This window comes from Varroa jacobsoni, unplaced genomic scaffold (assembly GCF_002532875.2).
Source record: "Varroa jacobsoni isolate VJ856 unplaced genomic scaffold, vjacob_1.0 scaffold_96, whole genome shotgun sequence".
Taxonomy (NCBI): domain Eukaryota; kingdom Metazoa; phylum Arthropoda; class Arachnida; order Mesostigmata; family Varroidae; genus Varroa; species Varroa jacobsoni.
In genome coordinates this window covers 418,422-441,043 of record NW_019212998.1, presented here as the reverse complement: position 1 = coordinate 441,043, position 22,622 = coordinate 418,422, and the positions used below count along the sequence as shown (strand labels likewise).

Sequence of the window (22,622 nt, the reverse complement as noted above, 5' to 3'; positions counted from 1 at the left end):
TACTGCTTGGTACTGTTAGGCGAGAAGACCAACAACAAGCAATATTGTCCGTAAGCTGTATGTTCTCTTAATCAAAATATATTTTGACGATTTTTCCGCTTAGCGATGGCTCCAACAAAGCAACGTTTCGTTGTTTATTTACAAATTAGCTGAAAATTACAAGCCTGTATTACTGCAAGCAGTTAATGTCAAAAAAAGACCCTAACTAATTCGATTTTTTGCTAAATAGTCCTCGGTTAAGACGAAGCGTATAGCCCTTAACTTCTGCATAATGAGCGCTTCCTGAGGTTTTATTTAGTTGCTTCCAACTTTTCAATTTATGGTACCTTGTTTTCGTTTCCGGTTTACCTTCGACACTATAGTCTGCTGCACATCCCCGTTTTAAGCAAATAATGGCTTCCTCTATCATATCTAGCGTAAACTTTCGTGCCTACGCCCGGCTTCAAGCTACGATCCTATTTCTTGGTTCATAGAAATAAACTGGCTATTGGTAGACTCCATTCTGTTCACCGAGAAGCCAGCGCTGCTAACTTAATTTGCTCTCATAGATGAAGTTCATCTTACGTTAATGAATATTTTCCCTACAATGGTATTCGGCTAAGCCTGAAAGACCTCTCGCTAACACTCATAGACAAAACCACATCTCTAGTAAGCAGGACGTAAACTACTAACTAACAATAGAGATTTCTTTGTCCACGCAAGTAAACAGTCAATTCTATATATATATATATGTATACGGGACCTCCATGTAATAACTATCTATCGCAAGATAAAGCAATGCGGCGGTAGATTTCGTCGTTTAATGCGTATGCATTTTCAGTACGGCGTATGTACCCGCACAGACGATGGATTGCAATTATTTCGCGTCCATACCGTCCCACTTTAGTGCTCTTCGTAGAACAATGACCGAACTAAAAACTCATAGAATTTAAGTAAACATAGTATTGATACTAGTAGTATTCTCTGGTGAATGGCATCGGCCTTTTTGAGCCATGCCTAATTTAGGTGCACGCCTTCACGAGCAAGAACTGCTGTCTTTTGTTCATTATAGATTTGTAAATACGGCCTTCCGGGCACACTGGTAGTGGGAAGGCAAATACCAATAAACTACGGATCGTCTATAGGCAAATCTTCGTAGCGTCAAGAATTCGAACGGAATACACTGTGCAAGAGGTAATAAGCTCTAGGTACGCGAGAGTATGGGCTTCGCATGTGTGCACAGCTCGGCCAGGTGACTCACCGAGAATTCGTGGACAAAGCTAGCATTATTGGTCGAAGGTCGATTGGCGAAAATCCAGAAGATCCTTAAGTCGCACTATACAGTGACCGCAAACTAACTAATCTAGAATAGCCCATAGAGAGGTCTGTATCTAGTAGAAACCAGCCTATAAATTCCGAAGGATAACGATATATGTATATATATGACGCAACGGAATACCTGCTACGTGTGAATTCGTAGACCTGAGAAGAATACGAATCACCTAAACATCCTGTGATTAATTCGCAAAAGGATTTGTTCGATTGACAGGAGGATAGCTCTGTAATGCATACTAGGCTGTTGCATTCACTTGCGGTAATACTGGCCCGAAAGATGAATGAAAATTAGGTGAAATTTTGAACACAGGCTGATTCTAACTTTACTCCTAGCTTATAGATTACCTTTGTTCGATTAGCTGAGTCTTTGGCAAGCGCTATTAGCACTAACAAGTAGCACCAAACGTAGCAACAATACGATGATTGGAGGTGGCGAATCCAGCTGTTGTTGGCCATGTCTGAAAGTGCACTTGTTTTCGACACGGCTAATCGTACCAGCCGGTATCCACGCATCGTCTTTGTATAATGAGGAACTGTATAAGTCTGCGATTTTAAAATTTCATCCAAATCATATTTAGTAAGGGTAAGGCTGTGTGCGGCCTAGGTTCCAATGCATCCACCTACGGGTCCTAATTTCGTTTAATACTTGTTTCACCCTTTAGGCATCAAACTGTATTTGGCGTAGTTTGTGCTTGGGGTTCAAAACCTAACTCCGTCCTAAATGTCAGCGCATGCTCCTACTTGTCCATAAGTATTCGGTTGAAATTTTTTCAATTTACCTGTTATGGCTCCTACTTTTTTCATCAAGATTCGATAAAGCAACAAATCGGCTCACAGTCACGTGAATTTCTGCGCATCTACCTTCCTTTCGACGCGTTACGTTATGTTATTATTTCATTCCATAGGAAAATCAACGTCTTGCTTTACCTGGTCGTTGCTATGTTATAAACGCAACCCCGTAATTACAGCGAATAGATAAAATCACGTCCCGTTCCGTTTTCCTGTACGTCTATACTTCTGCAGACGCGTCCTCGTTGCTAATTTCGCACTTCGGTAATGGCGTCACGAAACTCGCTAAGTTCTTCGAAGCAAGTTGGTCACGATCGACCTTTCATTTCGTCACATCATCTTTGTTAATTAGGTATAGAAAAACATTTCTAGGAAGTACCTTTAGGTGTCAAATACAGTCTGCACCGATAGAACCGCAAATGTGGCGCTTCATTTTTGGGTTGGGCCATAGTTTTTTGGCGTTGTAACGTCGTAAGAAACACAATTTTAAAAAAGTCTTATAGGCCTATAGGAATTATTTATTACAGGCTGCCAGGTGACTACCAAAAATCATTTTCCTCTCCTCTTTACATTGGTTTATTTACGGTAGTAAAACCAATAGAAGTCTTATAACTTATTTCTCATGGGCGACGGGTGGCTGGACCATAAAGCAAAGACTTAAGTTTACAGCTCAATAATGTGGATTGACCTTTTAAATAGCTTTTATTATCTCCGTATATTTGCTACTTCAACTTAACCCCTACATGATTTCACACAAAGGGGGTGACACTTGGAGATACACCTCTTAGAAGAATCGAATTTTCTGTGTCACTTGATTCATTTGTAGTTGAAGCCAGGTAGGCAACATGAATAAAGAAATGCATTGGAAAGGTTCCCTAGTGTTTACACAACGCTGAGCTCCCGTCCAGGCTGGGTGGTTAAAAATGAGTTACGTATGCGTTATCTTTTTTTCAGTTTTTTTAGTTCGCAGTCTCGAGTTGTTAATGCCATCCCATCGTCAGAAACTATTCTCGTTCTTCTTCGAGGAAGTTTCGATTATGTGCGAAGAAGTTTCAATTGGGCACCTGGTCGTGTCATTAAGACTGCTTGACTGACACATCTGAGATAAACAGACCCCACCATTTTCACAGGGTGAAGCATTGTCCAGGTAGAGTGGCACACTGAATGGTTTACACTGCTGATTGTGGACTGATGCAACAAACCTTACACGCATCAAGCTCCCCACTACAGAGGCAGCTCTTTAAACCGAGCTCTGTGCATATCTATTTGCATCCACAACGCCATTGCATACAAACGCCATTATTTCGACAAAGGGTGCCATTCTTGGCTGATGCAAGAGGACAGAACGGATCATCACCTGTACATCTGGCTACATCTGCGCAGCTGGCGTAGTCCGCGGGCCGACAAATCCATGATTTCGGAGCAAAATTACATCGGTGGCAACATTCGTGATTCCTGTCACTGCACGTTGCGTTCTCACGCAACGTGCAATTTAAGTTACAACACGGATCTCCTATAATACGCTTCGTTCGAATCTAGTTTAGTATCACCGCATGTCGGTTCTCGCGTGATACAAAGCACGTTTTTGATAAAGTACGACATTCTGTTGATGTCCTCAGCTGAAAACTTTATCAGCGGCTCGCCAGAATACTGAATATTTTCCCTTACGGCGTACTGTAGGCCTTCGTAAGTTTCTATATCTTGCGGTATCGATGCCCCAAGCAGAATACTCAGTGCTCACGTGAAAACCCGACCCGTCAGTCACGCGAATAACGGCAGCATTTTGCGCTGCACGGTCCTTTTCAGGGTCATGCCTTGAGCATGCGCCTGTAGATTTGCTCAAGTCTCCTCGATATGCTATGTAAGCTTTTCGTAAATCTCTACCTGAAAACAACACACTGACACAGTACTTTGAGTTGTCTTTACTGTCGTCTACTGCGAAAAATTCTGCCAATTCTTCGGTAGACGTGACGAGGTTCCTGATGTAACGTTTATCAACATCTCTTGGATGTTCAACCACAAAGAAATCGCTTAACTTAAATTCGAATCCAGTGTACGTAGAGTCTTCATCATGAAAACCAACCTATCTGAAAATTCTGAGTTCGCAATTGCGATTTGCGGTAGCACAAAATTCGATATGTCCTCTTTCATAGCTCGCCATGATATCGAATCGACTCCTAATCTCAATGAACAACTCATGTTAGGAGCCAAAGCATAATATTCTACAATATCTGGGCGAGGTGCATCGATCGTCTTCCAATTGAACAGTGGTACCGCATAATTAGACTCGTTCTGTGACTTTCGTGCGTAATTTTTTCGTTTTTTATTGGGTTAACGTGTCGTGCTTTTTTCCTATGGAGCCGTTTTCTATTCGATGAAATTCTCCCATAGATATAATTGCTATCACTAATATTAGCAAATTTGACAACTTCAGAATTTGTACCATCGTCTTCGAAGATTGCCACTCTTGGTCTGGGGTTGCCATTAGCGACACTCTCAATGATATGACTATTGTCAACGGTAGGTGCTGCACGGTGAGGAAGGCGGTTGATTGTGGCTAAAGCCGCTCGCTTGGGTCGAGCTTTGCCTAAGCTATCGACGCCCAAATCGAACTTGTCGTTGTTATTAACTCGTGCCTGCGCGTATGTAGGCGTCGTGGCTGACCATAACGATATCCAAGGTAGAATGATGCGAATTACCTAGACGCAAAACAACTGTTATAAACCCATTGTCTACACAACAAACATTAAGCTTCAAATTCGTCCTGTTTACGGTGTAGGACGTTCTGTTTGTAAACATTGTTATTACCACAGGCTTAATTCTATAAAGGGTAGTCCTTCAACTGTGTGAAGTCATTACCCTTTATAGAATTATATATTATATACCGCTGGTTGGGGTACTATATAATAGTGTAGTATTTGATAAATCGTCGATTCAAGTGGTATTACGTGGAAATTACGACGAAATTCAGTTGAATTTAGTTTAGAAGAACCGGAGCCAACGTTAAGTGCCCCATACCATGCCTCTCAGCTCAAAAGAGCTTAGGCAGAATACTTAATAAGGTGCAGACAAGTTGCAAGCTTCAGAGATAGACCAGCAGGGCGAGCTGAAGACATTAAAATCGAGTTATTTTTGAGCGGCTGTACCGACGCAGGATGATAAGACGACAGCATCGTATGCCAGGACGCGATCTTCACCGTTACGCCTAATGCGGTACGGTTCCTAGTAACTGTTACAAACACTTTACCCACCACTTGCGTGCCCCAGTCGTATTAGAATTTTCCGATAAAAATTCAAAAACTACTCCATTATTATTGTCAAAAAACTTAATCCCAAGAACCCCGCAAGTTTGAAAAACGCCGCGAACAGATCGAAGATCCTAGTAGGCCCCTTCCGGAGTGGCCCGTTCTTTGTGGCCAACCAGCACCGTAACAGGTTCACTCCCGAAGGCAGGCAACTTCAGACAATAAACTTTAAACTCTTAAGCAAGGTGATTTGAGACGGTCACATGCCCGCTTATCTACACTAACAGCAAGGACAATCGGACTAAAAGAGCGAAATATCTTCCAATATGGCCGTGGGTCCCAAAAAGGTCGACAGACGCTGTTTTTATCCTGTAACTGTTTTTAGCTGGCAACACTCATCTTCGGTTCTTGTTGAACTAACTTCAGGAAGGCCTTCGCGCTGTTCGCGGTAATGACAGTTCTATAGGAATTACTGTACATGCGCGCCTGGCTTACCCACTACTCAAACAGATAGGGATAAATGCGCTTCTGTTATGAGACTTAATTATTTGGGTGTAATATAACTCTTTATATGGAGCTACGCAGTACTTACTATAAGCATCATTCAGCTTCTGACAGATTGGTACTTTATACCAGTTCCTCCTAGAACATTATAAGACGGACTTCGTTTTCTTAAAAATAGAGCAGCAAAAAATACAATTACTGATAGGTTTTTGCGCCTTAATCGACGCTCAGCGTCGAATGCCTAATAGTTTTCGAATATCTGGAATACGACAACGGAAACCCTCACGTGTGCGTTTGTTCTCGTAACCATCATGATTTGGTTGGTATACGACGCTACTACCACGTCTACTATAATATCTATGTTTTGACAGGACTGAGCTCAGTTTCCAACGCAAGTCGTATTTAGCGCAACTACGTCTTCACTCTACTATTTCCGTTCGCTGGTTTCGAAAGAGGGAGAAAGTTGTGAAGCTGCACTATCAACCGATGATCAATCCAGGTAATTGAATAGCAGCTTCGCAGACGATTTAAGCTACTGCCGAGTACCAACCTTCAATAAGACTAAGGAACCAATGTTTTAAATTTCCCGCTTAACAGTAGCTTTTACAAGGAGCAGGCAAAACAAACGTTAAAAAATATTACTGAATTTGTACAGATTCAATCAAGTTGGAGTCGAAATTATCGTGCTGGACGCATAGTTACATATTCTTCATATATACATGTCTTCTATATAACAGTGGACGATGCCACATGATTTTACAGTCACATTGAAGTAGGTATGGCTTAATTCCGCTTATCCCATAGATTGGTTGTACAACATTTACCATGACATTTTGTAGGTTTGTCAAGAACATTGTGTACTGGACCTAAGAGCTATCAGGTTATTATAATGAAGGCATGTAAACAAACAACATTTATAATACTTTATTGGCGTTGTACAAACATGATCTGCTTGGTTTCTAGGCAAAAAAAGCGTATCTATCAAGAGCCGAACAGCTTGTTCCTCTTAGAACTTTTTTATGCCCATGGTCAACTATATTATACAAAAATGGCTTCGAAAAGTACGTGAGGAGACTTTTTCGTTGTAACTATTTCATTTCATCGGTATGTAGTTCAATTCAATTTGTATTGGTCTTTCCAACTACTAGCGACTGCTGCCCCCAGTAAGATAACAGTTACAGATCGGCGCTCGATAGACTCCATTGAGCGGGGATTTCTGGTATACCCTAGAAATCAACCGCTAGACTAATGCTGAGATCACTGGAGAACGTTATCAGTATTCTGGTATGAAAACACGTACTTGCAATCTTCAGCAAGAAATGAGATCTATACAAGTATATAAAACGTTGCGCATATTTTGCGACGCGAAAGCGCATCTTTATTTACTTAATTTTTTTCAATCAAAATTATATTCTCAAAGTATTTAATGTTTAACTCTACACGTACTGTTTTTGTATAATTATATTATAACTCATCGAAACCACAAAATAGAAGGACTTGACTCTTTGCCATATCTATGAACTACGCTATGAACAGACTAGGAGAGCATTCTGGATAGCAGATAGCAGGTTTACGTTTTGCTTTCAGCCTAATTTTGTTATTCAGGACTGTGTTTTCTACGTGCTACCCAAGTTCTGCCGCATTTGTCATTGATCGAACATCAATAACACGCGGTGCAGAAGTGGTTCGAGAAGCCGGTAAAATAACCGTTACTAGTAACTCCCTCAAAATAATAGTTGGAAGTGAAACTCGGCGCCTAAAAATTTGCGCCAGAACTTAAATAGTAGGTGAGTTAGGGTAAGGGCAATAAGATGGCTTAGCCTTAACCATTTTTATCCATCATAGGCGGGAAAAGCACGCTGTTCCGTGTGCATATAGCGATATCCACGCAATTGGCTTAATCGCAAATTTGAGTCCGCGGCATATTTTCAAATGTCGCGGCATACCGTGCGCAGTGATTCGGAACACTTCATCACGTCTGGCCGTTCTAATTTTCTGTACGGCGCAAATCTCCGTTGGAATCTTCATCACGGGCTCCATCGGACTCGATTTTCCTATTGTCACAATCATCCCTTTCTTGAAAGATATAGTTGTTTTTGTGCTAAAGAGATTTCAACATTTTCTCCATGGCTCAAAAAAAATGCCGTTCCTCATATTCACGAATTTCATTCAGATTCACTACAATATTGAGCAGAGCTCCGGAGGCATCGTATATTGGATTACCCTGTTGCTCCCCATGTATGGCCTAACTTATATCCTAAGGATCAGACCTGTTTGCTCAAGATGCTATTATATCCTATACATATGTATGAGCGGTCATTTAATAGCAGCGCTCAAAGTAATTAGTTTCTCGTAGAAGAACCTACAAGGCGCAACACCGAGTGTCCTTCTGCGTGATTGAACGCATATTGTGTAAAGGTTGTCCCAATAATTTGCAGTCTATGATAATTTGCCCTGTGAATCTATATATATATATATATATATATATATATACATACATCGATGACCCCTAAATAGTCATTTCGGTGTTCACAATATATATATATGATATATTGTGTCATATATATTAGGGGTGAGGGTGGTGTGAATACAATCGTAGCAACGGCGGAAGTCCTTCAAGCATCCTTCAAAGAAAAACAGTATTCATAATGAAAAAGTTTCCGAAAAATAATGTCCTCGCCTACCGTAAATCCAAGACCGATACACATCTGGTCACTGTACATCGGCTGTGTGTCCGAATATAGTAATGACGTCGGTCCTATCACTTGATTCCTGATAGATAAAAAAAGAAAGTCGGCTACGATTTTCAATGGGCAGACCATGTTAATTCATGTCAGTTCTGTGGAAACATATTCGCGAAGCATGTACCTTAAAAATCGGCCGACCGCAGTCTTGGAAAGGAGTGAAAATATGCGGGAGGCATACTCAGTGAATTTTGCCAATGATACCTTGGCCTCATAGTGGGTATTTTCCATAGTGCAGCTGTCATAGGGAATCGTTTTTTATGCCATGAAGCTTTTTTAAAGACATCTTTTTCTTGTTTCTTCTTTCTGTAGATGACGGCAAGCAGTCGAGAGTGGTCGTCAACGTAGTTTTTAAAGAAAGTGTTGTTGACAAAAATTGGTAATCTTTCGAATGAGTTACCGCCCAAGGCCGGAATTGTTCGTTTCACGGGCAGTTTTCAGCTCGTTTGTGCGAACCATGTCCCCAAAACTCGTCAATATAGCAGAATCTTAAAGCAATTATACCGACCGTATCGAAGGTATCGTGGTTAAGTCCTCTCGGGGATACATAGACAGACTACCGGAAGAAAAATCGTCCGTATATAAAAGCAATATAGTTCATGTGGACTCGATCTAGCTACGATATTTTGGTTTGACTGTTTTCCGTGCTAGCACCCTTAGCTTAGACACTCGAACTCGAGTAAAAGACTAATCGAGCACAATCCGTCGAAAGATTTTTAAGGAAAACGCTAGTTGTGAGTAGACAACCGTAGGAAACTGACAGCTTTTGCATATTTAATTTTCCTCGAACAAATGTAGCAGGTACCTTTGCAGGCCTACAGTGGTGATTACATGATTTGCTGTTGTGTAATGTTTAATGGATGAAACTTTAATGAAACGTTTAATGAAAACTTGAAAGCATGTAGGCCTAACATCAATGTTTAATTAAATCATGTACAAGCACTGCAGGACAGTCGGTTTAGCCGTTTTCTGTACGCTATGAAATTTCGACCTCCGGAACAACCCTGTTTTGTGTGTGCAATTTTCGTCAGATATACATGTACAGTTTTCTGTAAGTTAATAAACATACCGAAAACCTGGAGTGCCGACCTGATGCGGACCTAAGCACGGCTGACGTGTAGTAGGTCCTGTCTAAAGACTGGAACATACTGAATACGAAGTGATAGTTTTTGAGCGGTTTGTGAAACGTTTGCTGTTAAGGTTTAAGTTAGACCTGTACTTCGAAACCGTTTCGGTCACATCAGAAGCATAATGTAAGACAAATCAAAGACAAAATAATTAAATAGTTATTTAGAATCGACACTCGGTCGACTCCGTGATAATCGAAATACGACCACATCGTAACAAACATTGCGTTTCTTTAAATTTTATCTAAAAATACGGGATTTTTTGGAAGCATAGAGAACTACCGATGAGAATATATCGCGCAATCAGCAAATGACCTGCCTTAGACGGATCTGAGGTTAAGTTTACGTTTACGTTCCTATTACATGAGTGATGCTACGAAGTCAAGCAGGTACTTCGTTAAATTTCAAAATTATCAAAGGTGAACATCATCGTTTCATTCAGTGGACTCCTCAGGCATCCCTTGAAGTAATCTGGAATTTGCGGTATTAAATGGATGAGCTTGTTAGGGGGAAAGCAATGCATACGAGTCAATACATAGAAAAAGAGCACCAGAAATTAAGACGTTTATGTGTGCGGCGACGATTCCAAGCTGTTCACGGACATCGAAGGTCAAAGATTCATCAGCACGTGTTCGAATGTTTTCAAACGATCGATCTAAAGTACACGGGAAGAGTGAACATGTTAAATTGTCGACGATAGAAAACTGGTACTAGCTAGATAGCGTACTTAATTTGGCGCAATTCACAACTGAACTCGAAACGATAAAGAACTACATTAAGTTAAGACAAAACATTAAGTTCGAAAAAATCGAATTAATCTTATTATTTGAGCAAAAATATAATAAAAATCAGAATTAGAATATATAAGAATACATTAAAAAAATCCTAAAATATTACCGTTTCAATTGGCTACCTGATAGCAGCTCAGTGTTTAGAATAAGCGCATTGAATTGGCGCAACTTCATTTGAATGCGCTAAAGTCTACATAAAAACACCTACAAATTTAGAAAATAGTTACCTCAAAATACATAGCCTATTTTACGTGAAGGCAGAAAACTAACTCTTGATTAGGAACCTTAATGTATATACCAATTGAATAAGCACCCTACTTAAGTATATTATATTCTTATGAATGAATGAAAAAAGAACGAAGTACTTCTTGATGGTTGGTAAATATCGATCATTAATATATTTCTTCATTAAACTATACCTATTGCACAGTGTATATGTTGGCAAGGATGAACCGACGACTCCTGGCTTCCTCAACTTCACAGCCTTGATCAATAAATACCCAGTGACACCATAAGCGTCCGCAACCTTGTCCACTCTTGACCGGCATTAGTTTAACGACAAGTGACGTCGTACAATATTACTAAGTATCTATTAGTCAATGCGTAGGCTGCTAACACTGATCTACACCATACATCTCAACTTCGACGCATCACTTATTCGCACGAAGCCTTCATAAATAGCGAGCCATCGTTCGAAAGGCGTCACTGGTTCGGCTCCCGCCAACGACATTATAACAATAAATTGAAGTCAGCCACACACTGTGTATTCGTTCGTCATGGTATTGCGGCGTTAAACTGGCTGATCACTGAACCGTCATGGGATGGCCTCCTGACGATAGATTTGCGTACTAAACTTAAGAACACATCGTGAGGTAGAAACAGGGCTGGAATGGACTTATGGGGTTTGTTCGGTGCCTAAAAAGGTGTGATGTTTGGCTTAGGATGTACCCGGAAAACTGACATTATTGCAGTTCGGTTACGCCTCGCCCTGTACGTCATCGACGCTTACCATACGAAGCAAGCTCAAGTACTCACTCGGCTGAACTACACATTTTGCAATCTCCAGTTTAATCCATACAAACAGAAGCAACACACTGCAATATTTTTGTACAAATACTTGACGCCTACTTAAAATGAGAAACGTAACCAGTATAAAATTTCGGTTCCTAAAAGCGGCTCTACTGCGTTAAACGTTACTGCGTCGCTGCCTCACTAGAACTCTGCCAACCCCACCACTTACCTTTGTAAATTGGGTACATTAGGTATGAATGCAGTAGCTTGATCTATTTTCTGGACCAGTATCATGTATGTCTTGGGTCGAATATACCTATTAATCGTTGATTTATCGTTGAATATATAAGTAATGGGGAACACGTAAAAAGTGTAATGACGTCTCATAATTCACTGTTCATTTGAGTTGTCGTTTCTATTTACATTGTGGGCAGATACCGTGAAAAGAAAAAAAACAGTTTCGTTGAAACTATCCCTGTAAGCCAAAGTTGGCGCTCCTAAACCTGTTCCAATTTTCTAATGTAAATACTCCGATCAATAAGACTACACGGTAACACAGCCGATGCTCTTGACGCACTTGGGACTCTTCCATAGATATAAATGCTCGTATCGTAACACTTACGGACGGGTAGGCTTTCCTTACCAAATTTCTAGTCTAAACCAGTACCGTATGAAAGATCAGTTGACAGTCCATGTGATTCTATATTTTGTGCTAACTATCACCTACAACTTATAATTACAAATGAAATAGACTTCTATATTGGGATTCTCCAAATTTCAACTTATTTTCCAACAATATATACTCAACGGTATGTGGGAATGCGTCAACATCAAATTGATTAATCAGCTCGTGATTAGACAATCACGTACAAAAGGTGGCCACCAAAATCGAACGTAACTCATTACGCGACAACATGTTATCCATATAATCCGTGGATACCTTAAGTTGAATTAATAGGCACTGACCAGTTTATACGATGTGCTCATCACACGCGGTAATTCCGATGTGCGCGATACTTCTGATCTAATCATGGCGGTTACGTATAGCGCCCTTAGAGGATAATATTGTCCTCCTGTTTGAAGAAATTGATAAAGTCGCCAGACGCACTACAAATAAGTAAACACTCTGCTTTAGATTCGAAACGCATCTTCGAATCTAGGCAACACCAGCCGAACTTATTTGTCCTGTTTTTATAAATCCACAAAGTCTACCTCCACTTCTTACGTTCTGATTAAGCAGAAATTAAGCACGATTTGCTGTCAGATTTTGCGTCACCTACGCTCATTTTCGCGGATTTTCGTACAATCTATCAACTTGTGCTGCGTACTGCACCCCTACTAACCCTGCTGGTTCTCGTTGTTCTCAGTTAAATCATATTTCAATCCAGTACAAGTAAGGGGACCACTTTAGTGCGGCGGATGTTGCAGTTTCTACAAACAGAAGTGGAAATTTACATTTATTAACAACGTTTTTCTCATATAAATGAATCATTTGTATATAATTGCAATCGTGTCACGTGGCAAAATGTTGCTATATATTTAATAAACTTTTTCTAGAAAGTTCTATTTTATCACGTAGCACAGGCGTACGGGTTGACGAACGCTGTGTGTATATACAAGAAGCCAAGGCCATGTTCGGCGCCGTCTTAGGCCCTTCCAAACAGGTATACGCGACGTATATATACTACTCGAAGTCTACACAATCTGCAGAGCGGGAAGTCAATGCTAAGACCACGCAATCTCTAACATTTTCTGCACGGATAGCACCTTATCAGCAAGCTTGTTTTTTTTCGCACCCATCTCAGCCTCGTAAGCAGCGATCCTTTCCCATTGATCGAACGTCACGTGTCGAACACCTAGGAGACCACAGAAATTACATTCTGCATAGTTCTTAAGGAACCTATATAACACGACAAATATTTCCAATGATATTTCATCAATAATCATCTCGAATATTTTATATATTCAAATTATTGCTAAAGCTGTAAGAGTCGGCGCGGTTTAATTGGGATCTGCATTGGGTCACGGCCTTGTGGCGACTAGGGCCGGTAAGTTACTATACTTGAAAAACACGCGTTAACTCAGTTCTTAACACGGATAATGCGATTGTCTACATAACCCTTGACTTTTCTCTACCGAAACAAAGACAGACAACTGCATTTTAAGAGGCTTTCGGCTTTGGTCAGTCAATGACCGTAACAAACCATGGTACCTTTGTAGGATATATAATAACCTTGACCTCAGATTATTTGCCACAAATACCAGCAGGGAGCAGGTTTTGTATATCGGCCTAAATCATCCGCTCCACTCAATAAGGGACAGCTGTCGAAATAAGAGTGACACTCAAATATCAAAAGTGGCTATCTTACAAATGATTAATAGATTTAATCTCGTATGCTAAATAGCAGTTACGTAGAAGGAACTGCAGATGCTGTCTTCTCGCAGGCAGAAAATCCGTACGTAAAATCGTTTGACTTGTTTCATACATCAGCGTTAATAAGCTGTGCGGCCATCAGACAACTAACAGTTAGACCGTAGTGAATGGTCAAACGTAAAGCGCACACCATTACCGGCCAAGAATCTCAGTTAGACGTATTTGGCCCTAAGACAATGACTAGCAGGACTAAGGATTTAAAAAAATCTGTCTCGAGTGGGTAAAAGCCAAACCCAAAGAATAGAGTGAAATGAAATTATTGAAAATTCTTCATGAGCAATTTATGTATGATTCCGATAGATTCGACCTGCCAGGCCAAGCTGTCTAGTCTCCCCAAAGATCCTAGAAACCTACTTCCGAAACATTTTAAGCTTGAGAAATTCGATCTTGGTCGAATTGCCACACCTCGCCTTGATTATCAAGGAACAAATAGATGACAGTACTAACACGAGGTATCCGGAGCCGGTAAACGATATCTTCCAAATTCTTCCATGACAACGTTAGGAAAGCGAATGTCCAAGGAACATATAAAAATCCAACTGCCCTAGCCTTTAATTAGACTTACGTGTTCAACGAGTGCATAACTGAGGTTAGGATCCATGATCGTTATTTCTAAAAGGAAAAAAGAATCCACGGACTCGAGGCTTTAGAAAAGAATTGCCAAAGAAAGATGTGTCTCTAAACTTCTGCGAAGTATCCTCATAGAGCGGTTAACTCTATTCCTGGACTACCGGCTTTGCCAAACGAACAGCATAGATTTCGTGCTGGTAGATCAATAACAGCCGTAAATTGTAGTAAATAAAATAGACGCGGAACCAAGTCGTTCCAATCAAAAGTCATATTCGATGCGAAAGTTCAAGGTAGCTTTCTCCTTGAGCTCGAGGACCACCATATTGATAAAGCAGCTAAAATATTGTATGTCGACGACCCCATTATGTACTGCACAAGCGGACCCTACCTGCGACAGTCACCTAATTAATTAATTAACTAAGATAATAAAGCTCAGAAAAGCTTGCTGGCAAAGGTTCGCTTTTTTTGAATGGAACGACCCTCAAAATCATGAATTCGTTTACGTGCCTCGGTTTGGTATCAACGGCAACAGGGAGATGTTTTGCTGAAAGTCAAAAAGGCAATGGTTGCTGTTGTTGCAATCAAAAATCCACAAAAAAAAATATTCATCGAAACAGCAGGTAAATTATTTAGTTTGAAACTTGTACCGACTGCCATGTACGAGATTCCTATTCTTTGGAAAAGACTAAGCATTCGAAATCTACCTATTTTAGACGGAAGAAAGCTGGCATCTTTGAAGCTACTGCTAAGCCTGTATGCAACAACTGGCCACCGTCTAATATGCTTATTAAAGCGACCCTCGAACGTTGACCAAAGGTGTGCAAAAGCCCTTCAACCTTATGGAAGCATACGATACATTTATACAGACTCAAATGAACTAAATCCTGAATCCCTATTAATCTCACCTAAAATTTACACCATCCCGAAACAAGTAAGCAGAAATAATCGCTATAAAATGATACGACTCGCAGTGCAGGCCTCTCATCGTATTACTTGCTAAACGTAAAAGTGTCACTATTCCAATCAAGTTATATCCACACATTTTATAACGCTTTTTGTTCTGGATAGCGTAGCATAATTACACTAGTTAACAACCTTGCAAACATTAACACTCAGCTAGTTCATACACAATCATATTTTATGTTGTATATTTGTAGCTTTTGATATATATTGTATATTTAAACAAACCATGTGTGTTTCACTTTGAAAAAATTAAGGGACAAGCACACTCGACTGCCTCTAAACTATGTATGACGTTATCGACGTTTGCTCATCTATAGATGCTCCATCAGGTGACGAAAGCCGAGGCGAAATACTCTATGTTTTTATAATTTATGTACGTGCGACAAACAGTTGAAGGTCACATTTGATGGGAAACGTAATTTTGTTACGTTTATGTGCGAAAGACACCATACATAACATCGAATTGGTAGCTGTCACTAACACGAAATGCCGCAAACACATCGACCACACACACCTTTTTTTTTGAGGATATCGTTAACAATGAAATTTCTCCCGGGTTTCGAGACAGTACCGTCGATCGCTCCTTTATTGATGTCGCTAAGCAGATTTGAGCCTGTCTCGAAGCTGCTGTTCATTGTTGATACGATGACTCCAATAGGACCCGTTTTCACCCAACCGCTGCAATAGACGCCTAAGAACGTACAATTGAAGATTGTAATGCACACGCGCATAATTCGATGAAATAAAGTTCAGTTCGAATGAAAAACCTCTGGTCGAAGGAGACGACACCAACGACTTACTCTACACAGGCTGTATGAATAAAGAAGGTTATTATTTTCCAAATACATATCACTTTCTGTAAATGTAAGCTTGTGGTAAACGCCTATTGACGCACCTGGTAGTCCAGTGACTCTTCCAGCTTCGTTCGCGATAATACCCTTTCGTCCGTCGAATGGGATTGCGTCATCTGGACAACTACTAGAGTAGCCGACACTCTTGAGGACGAGTCCTGTAGGTAGTATCTCTTCCATGCCGGTCGGAACAGCTATACGACCACCGTCTTCTAGTTTATTTATGGATAACAAGATTGAGCCGACGCAACCTTCTGCTCGAAGATCTTCTATGAACTCCAACGGCGAACGGAAAAATTTCAACTCGCAGACCTAATTTTTTTAATAATATTAATTATCCGCCGAATAAGTACCGTGTAATATTATGTCTTCGTATTAATAAAAGCGCTTAATACGGGCTTTAATGGTGCAAAAAGTGGATGCTAATTCGATTCCGGATTTGTTTAATGGAAATTTCTTTGTTTAGTTTAATGGCATTAGCTTGCCACAATTAAAGGGCTGATGCGGACGCGTTCATCTATCGATCTATCGCTATATCTAACTGCCAATTTCTTGTAGATCCCTTCGTAGTTATGGAGTTACCCCTTTATGTCGCACAAGCAACAAAACCTAAGCCTGCAGTAAAAATAGCAATAATAAAAAGTATGCATATGAAAGGCACTGTCTAAATCTTACTGAGAATTCCTAACAAGCTGAACAAAGTTTAGCGTCGCACCTTTGTCTTGGGGCACCCATCGAGACTACTCGTACGCTGTTCATTGAGTGTTTTTAACATCAATTCGGTCAGTCGTTTTCGGGGCCTTTCTAGTTCTGTGAATTGTCAGTAGAGTATAATATAACTTACGTTAATTAACCTTATCAATCTTAATCTTAAATAAAATGCATCAAGGTAGACTCCGTTTAGAAACTCTAAATGCCAAATCTAAAATGCGATAAAATGAATTATGCGAACGACTGCGATAACGGCAGTTACTCAATAAAGTATAGAGAAAATCTCTTTAGTTGAACTTTCATTCCAATTCAGCTGCTTCATCCTCTCACGGTCTAGATCGATGTTTGATCCTATAGCTTTTCCCTACCTGATTTTCCTGTGCTCACTAAAGCTTTGTACATACACATTCGAAGGCTTTACATTTGAAATCTATCGGAAAAACATACTCGACGTATCAATGCCTTTAAAGTCCTCTCTGTGTAGATATGGTAACGTTTGCGGTAGCTTGATCAACTCGCGGAATTCCTTGATTGTGAAGGCCACCTAGGCATATAAAGAAAAGAGAAAAAAGTTATTTCGACATCTTTCGACAACTTACATAAATCAATTGATTTCAACATAAACCTGAACATCATTGGACATACATGAAGTAGTCCTCTCCATTGAAATGTGCTTGAACCTTTTAAGAGGGCCTGTTTCTTTCTCAAACCCTGCTTAATAATTTAGATCACGCTCATAGAGTCCTTTGTGTTTCAATATTGAGATCCAAAACAATTTAAATTATTAAAATTAATGATTCGTCTAAAAAAACAGACTTTTTTTTTTACATAGACATACTCTTTCTCAATGCAAGCTGCACATAACTTGTCAAGGTGAAAATAAGTTTTAACCAATATACTTCAATCGAACAACAATAGCCTTCTTATTTTCGACACCTTTCCAGCAACACACAACTCAATATAAATTCATAAAGTTATGTTTGGAAAAATTATGCAATGGTCGTGACTATTTTACCTGCATGGGACCGCGACGTCCGATTAGAGTGACCCGTTTAACTCGACTGTGGCTCAGTGCTTCCAATGCCTCTTCCGTGATATCCGTTGCCTACAAAAGATCCACCGGATTCCATAACGCAACATGCAAGCTCATACTATTCGTATACAGTGAAATTCATAAGTAAATTTAGAAATGATCAAATTTCTTATCGAGAACATATAAAGGAAAAAATTACCTTTTGAACTTTTTTAGTTTCAAAATAGTCAAAATACAAAAATCTAACAGCTGTTTATTTCATTTCGACGCTAAGGCATACGGGATGATTTTAAAGCCTGTGTTAATATTGCACGTTTTTTTTTTTCTCGTGGTCTATAGGACTCTCTTTAATTTTAATAGGCTAATTGCTCGATTATTTGTGCATGCCACTGCGGAAGCTTATATTACCCAATGGTAAAGTAATATCTGCATATGGTAAGAAAAAAATGGTCAAGAGTTTCCTTATATTAGTACAGCTCTTGAAGCACTAATAAAATCACAACCCCGTAACGCCCATATTTTCTTCAGGGTTCCAACTTTCTTCTAGATCCTGCAAAATGTTCCAAGTAGTTCTACACTTCGTCCCTTGTACAACGTTAGATATTCATCGCCCTGGATTACAGCAAAATACAATAACCTCAAGTAAAACTTCAAGTTTGTTTAAATAAAAAAATTGGCCACTATAGGCTAAACACTTTTTCACTTTCACGCTCTCGTTATTAGTACTTTTATTTTACGCATAAATATAGCGCACAAAAAGTTAAGCTGATAGGCCAAAAAAGTTACGACTAGCACGATCTGCTGTTATAAAACCGTACGCTATAATCTACTTGTCGCTTCTGTTAATCTGAATGTCGAGCACACTCCTCAAAAATTAGATATCTAAGCAGACTGCGATAAATGCGATCGATGCAAGATAAATTGTATATTGAAAAATATCTATTGGATCTCCTCCGTTACGGTAAAACCGCGTCAGCTAGCAATTCACTCACGGTTAGAGAAGTTTAGAGACCATGCATTGCTTATTCAATCCACTCTGCTGAAAACACATAATGAAAATCTCGTACTATAAATCAATGTAAACATTTTATGATAAATAACGTGCTATAAAAAAGGAAATGGCAGCAAAAGACATTGACATATTTTTGTACTAGAAATGGCTTTCATAAAACTTTATTTACAGATTTTTGCTCAGAAAGAATATATAAGCATTTCAGTTGTTTTGAGCTTAATTTATCTTGGCCATAATATACATACTAACCAAAGGGAGCGGGAGTTCGTGTGCTCCCCTATTGACAGGCTTCATCGTACTGTTGGCAAGCCTTCAGCTGTCAAAGAGTTCTAAAAGACATCCTTGTTTTGACATTACTTGATTAGAAAGTCGAAATACGCACCTTAATTTTGTCGAGGGGTGAAAGCAGGATTCGAGCAATGTCTAAAGCGACATTTCCATGTCCGATGACAACACAGTGTTCCGTTTCGAGACTTATATCCTAAAAATATTATAGGTTAAAAGCAATCACAATTTTTGTTCATTGGCATCGACTGGTTAAGTTGTTAAAGTTAAATTAAGCCGAATTGAATAGTTAGATAAGGTGACCTTGAATTCAGATAGTTATGCGTAACGACTGTGACTGTACTATTACAATTATATGTAATTCTTACTGTGCTCGTTATTCTAGAAGGATGTCCGTTATACCAGTTAACCAGTTGCCTTGCCGATATAACATTTTTTAACTTTTCACCAGGTACATTTAGTTGGCGTTCGTTGTCGGCGCCGTACGTCTGGAATATATTAAGAGGCATTTAGCTTAATGACCATTTTTGCGTCGTCCGCAGATGTTATGACCTGTTACGGCACAAGCTAGAAATACTGACCGTATTGTGTTAACGACGCATGTTTATAACATAAGTCATTACCAACACTAAATTGTAAATAGGCATTAAACCCTGCCACGACTAACCCTATTAATAAAAAAAAGATGACCTAGTGACCAATTAGTGATTATTACATTTGATAAATTTATGAAAACCACTGATGACGACATATGTATGGGTGACAAAAATGTGCTATTTTGTATTGAGCAAAAACCTACCTAACCAAGCTTACCAAAACTACGGCGTGGTACGCTTCCCGAAATTCTCGCAAACCAACGTCGGCGCCCAGTTTTACGTTGCCGAAATAGTTACATCGGGGGTTTTTAGCCACTTGCGTGAACGTGTTGATACAGTTCTTAACCTCAGGGTGATCGGGCGCTACTCCATATCGAACCAGGCCGAACGGAACAGGAAGACTTTCGTAAATGTCCACCACTGTATTAGGAGACTGAACAAGATGAAGTAACAAGTAGTTGAGCGTTGTTAGCGCGCCTTGTCTCGGTACGTTATTACCGACAGGGATCAACAAAGCTATTATCAATGCTGCCTATAATTTGATTGTCACTCGTAAAGCAAAATCATTTCCCGCTGCAGGTGACCGCAAACAGGATCGTTCTCTAACATATAATTTCAACTCGGTTTTTAACTAATCAAATCCGTAAAAACGTAGGTTGTCAGCCACATTTTTTTTCTTTTTATACAGTTTTTCGTGATCTTTGTGACACACCGAAAATCATTCATTGATATTCCAAAGAGCATTGCTGCATACAACTAGAGGCAAGTAAGCTGCATGTACAAAAATTGTGGTACATAACATTGGGAGAGCACCTGAATACCGACATTTTTCGGATCAAACTAACCTTTAGAATATGTTGAGCCGTGTAAAAACCTGCTGCACCTGCTCCAATGACGCAAACTTTAATGTTTGCTTGCGTTGTGATGGACTTAGCTAGACTTTGTTGATGATTGCTCGAAGATATGGACAATGAAATTGCGGCTTGAGATGGCATCACCACGAGGGAAGGGCCCTTATGATAACCCCCGAAGGTACCACCGACACTTCGGACTGCAAAACTCCTTCGGAATAACATGGTTCCACGCTGTAAACAATTATTGACCTGGTCTGGTGGTCCACGCTGCGCCTACACTTAACAAACTGAAATATCAGTCGAGAAATAGTTAACTTTATCCACTTGGGTTGTTTTCCTTTATGAATATATTCGGTAGGGCTTGATTGACAAGAGATCCAACCACTAATCGCTTCAGTATCGCCGATTTTTAATAACTCAAATTTACATTAGTGATATATTAACGATTAGTTCACAACGTGCCCAGACGATCACTGCCGACTTCAACAATGTCCGCGCGGAAAAGTTTAAACTTTCTGATAAAAAGAAAAACACCTTTCTAGCAAGACACCATTTGATAATAGCACGTGTGATACGTTAGTAGAACTAATGATATGTTATTATACGGCTTCTCTCTTGTAGCTACAAGTTCCTACAACAACAACATTTGTCATCAATATTAACAAAACAAAGAAATAGTGCAAATTGGAAGTCTTTTAACACTTTTTACCAAATGGCTCCTTGATACGTCTCCAGACTGTTTTTACCGAAGGGCAAGGCAGGTGTTACCAAAAGCAAATTATTGTATTTGCCACTTATAGCCATATGTTTTGGCTGGGTACAGCTGATAACAAGTTTAAGTTCCCGCAGCCGTACATCAAATAATTGCCTCTTCAGTACTTATGTGTAGTACCATTGTAGAATGCAACTGCACTACAATCACCCGACTGATCTGCTTGATTTACCTTGCCGCTGGTTGAAAATTCGCGAAAGATTCGAATGTGAAAGATACTTTCTTCGTCGTCAAAGGGGCAACGCGAGTAGGTGCCCCTGTTAAAGTTCCTTGATTGCAGTGACACCGCATTCCATGTCACCGTGTAAAACGTGCGTTAGAAAACTAAGACTTGGCCTAGGAAAGGCTAACTATCGTCTATCTAACAGGCATCTAGGTCGTGTTATCTCCTGAAGGGTGACGACTAGCGCAGGCTAGTTACGGACAACCTACGTCTATTGCGATTCGAACGCGCCCGTAATAACAGCAGCCTCAACAACGATACTAACAAACTTACTCTTATTTATTATTCAAATTCTTACAGCTATCTAAAATGTGAAACTTGTCCCGCTCCGACGGAGCTTTTCTCTGATAATTCTAAACTTATTAAAAAATGAGCACTGGCACAACGAGAGGGAAATGTTGTAAAGATAAGACGATTTCAAATTTGCCGCGCGCAGCACCTGCCTGTGCCAGCTCGTGATGGCTCAACGGTATCAATGGTGCTGCAGTAGTAAGACTTTTGTCTATTAAACTCAAGGAAACGCGGGGATTTGGATTTAAAATTGAGAATAGATACAATTAATTTCGTGCTGGAAAGAATCAGTCATCAGAAGTAATGTTCAACTGCAGTATTGGGCGTACAACTTGAGATATTTGCGACTTCTCAATGGCACTTCCCGCGCGAACGGAGACCGGTGAATACAACAAGCCACTGCTCAAGAACGCACGGTCGAATAATGCACTTCAATGTACTGGCGTGCACTACGTATATCAGGTAGAAATTCATTGTTTTGCGTAGCATTTTTAATTACCAA

At 39.9% G+C, this 22,622-nt stretch overlaps 1 protein-coding gene and 1 long non-coding RNA gene across 3 annotated transcripts; one reads left to right on the top strand and one right to left on the bottom strand.

The window, feature by feature from the left end:
* The first annotated feature begins 4,957 nt into the window (after positions 1 to 4,957).
* On the top strand, positions 4,958 to 9,072 carry LOC111264383 (uncharacterized). Its single transcript, XR_002682835.2, has 3 exons — positions 4,958 to 5,316; positions 6,224 to 6,351; positions 8,909 to 9,072. It is a non-coding gene; the product is annotated as an uncharacterized LOC111264383 (long non-coding RNA).
* A 1,807-nt stretch (positions 9,073 to 10,879) lies between these two features.
* dare (NADPH:adrenodoxin oxidoreductase, mitochondrial) lies at positions 10,880 to 22,081 on the bottom strand. 2 transcript variants are annotated; one of them, XM_022840095.2, is made up of 11 exons: positions 21,779 to 22,081; positions 20,826 to 21,121; positions 20,198 to 20,413; positions 19,753 to 19,872; positions 19,482 to 19,580; positions 18,070 to 18,159; positions 17,502 to 17,598; positions 17,059 to 17,153; positions 16,388 to 16,655; positions 16,007 to 16,183; positions 10,880 to 13,381 (listed from the first exon to the last, which is right to left on the bottom strand). In XM_022840095.2, exons 2-11 carry the CDS (start codon positions 21,054 to 21,056, stop codon positions 13,251 to 13,253), a joined length of 1,524 nt encoding a protein of 507 aa, XP_022695830.1. In that variant the 5' UTR covers positions 21,057 to 21,121; positions 21,779 to 22,081; the 3' UTR covers positions 10,880 to 13,250. The 2 variants fall into 2 exon arrangements, with proteins under 2 accessions (XP_022695830.1, XP_022695840.1); XM_022840105.2 differs by lacking the exon at positions 21,779 to 22,081 and adding an exon at positions 21,544 to 21,640.
* Between the last annotated feature and the right edge of the window lie 541 nt (positions 22,082 to 22,622).

Coding starts and splice junctions, on each gene's coding strand:
- dare (XM_022840095.2), bottom strand. CDS start 21,056: ATGTTATTCCGAAGGAGTTTTGCAGTCCGAAGTGTCGGTGGTACCTTC. Junction 19,873..20,197: donor CGTACCACGCCGTAGTTTTG/GTAAGCTTGGTT, acceptor AATATATTCCAG/ACGTACGGCGCCGACAACGA. Junction 18,160..19,481: donor CACCCCTCGACAAAATTAAG/GTGCGTATTTCG, acceptor GATCTTTTGTAG/GCAACGGATATCACGGAAGA.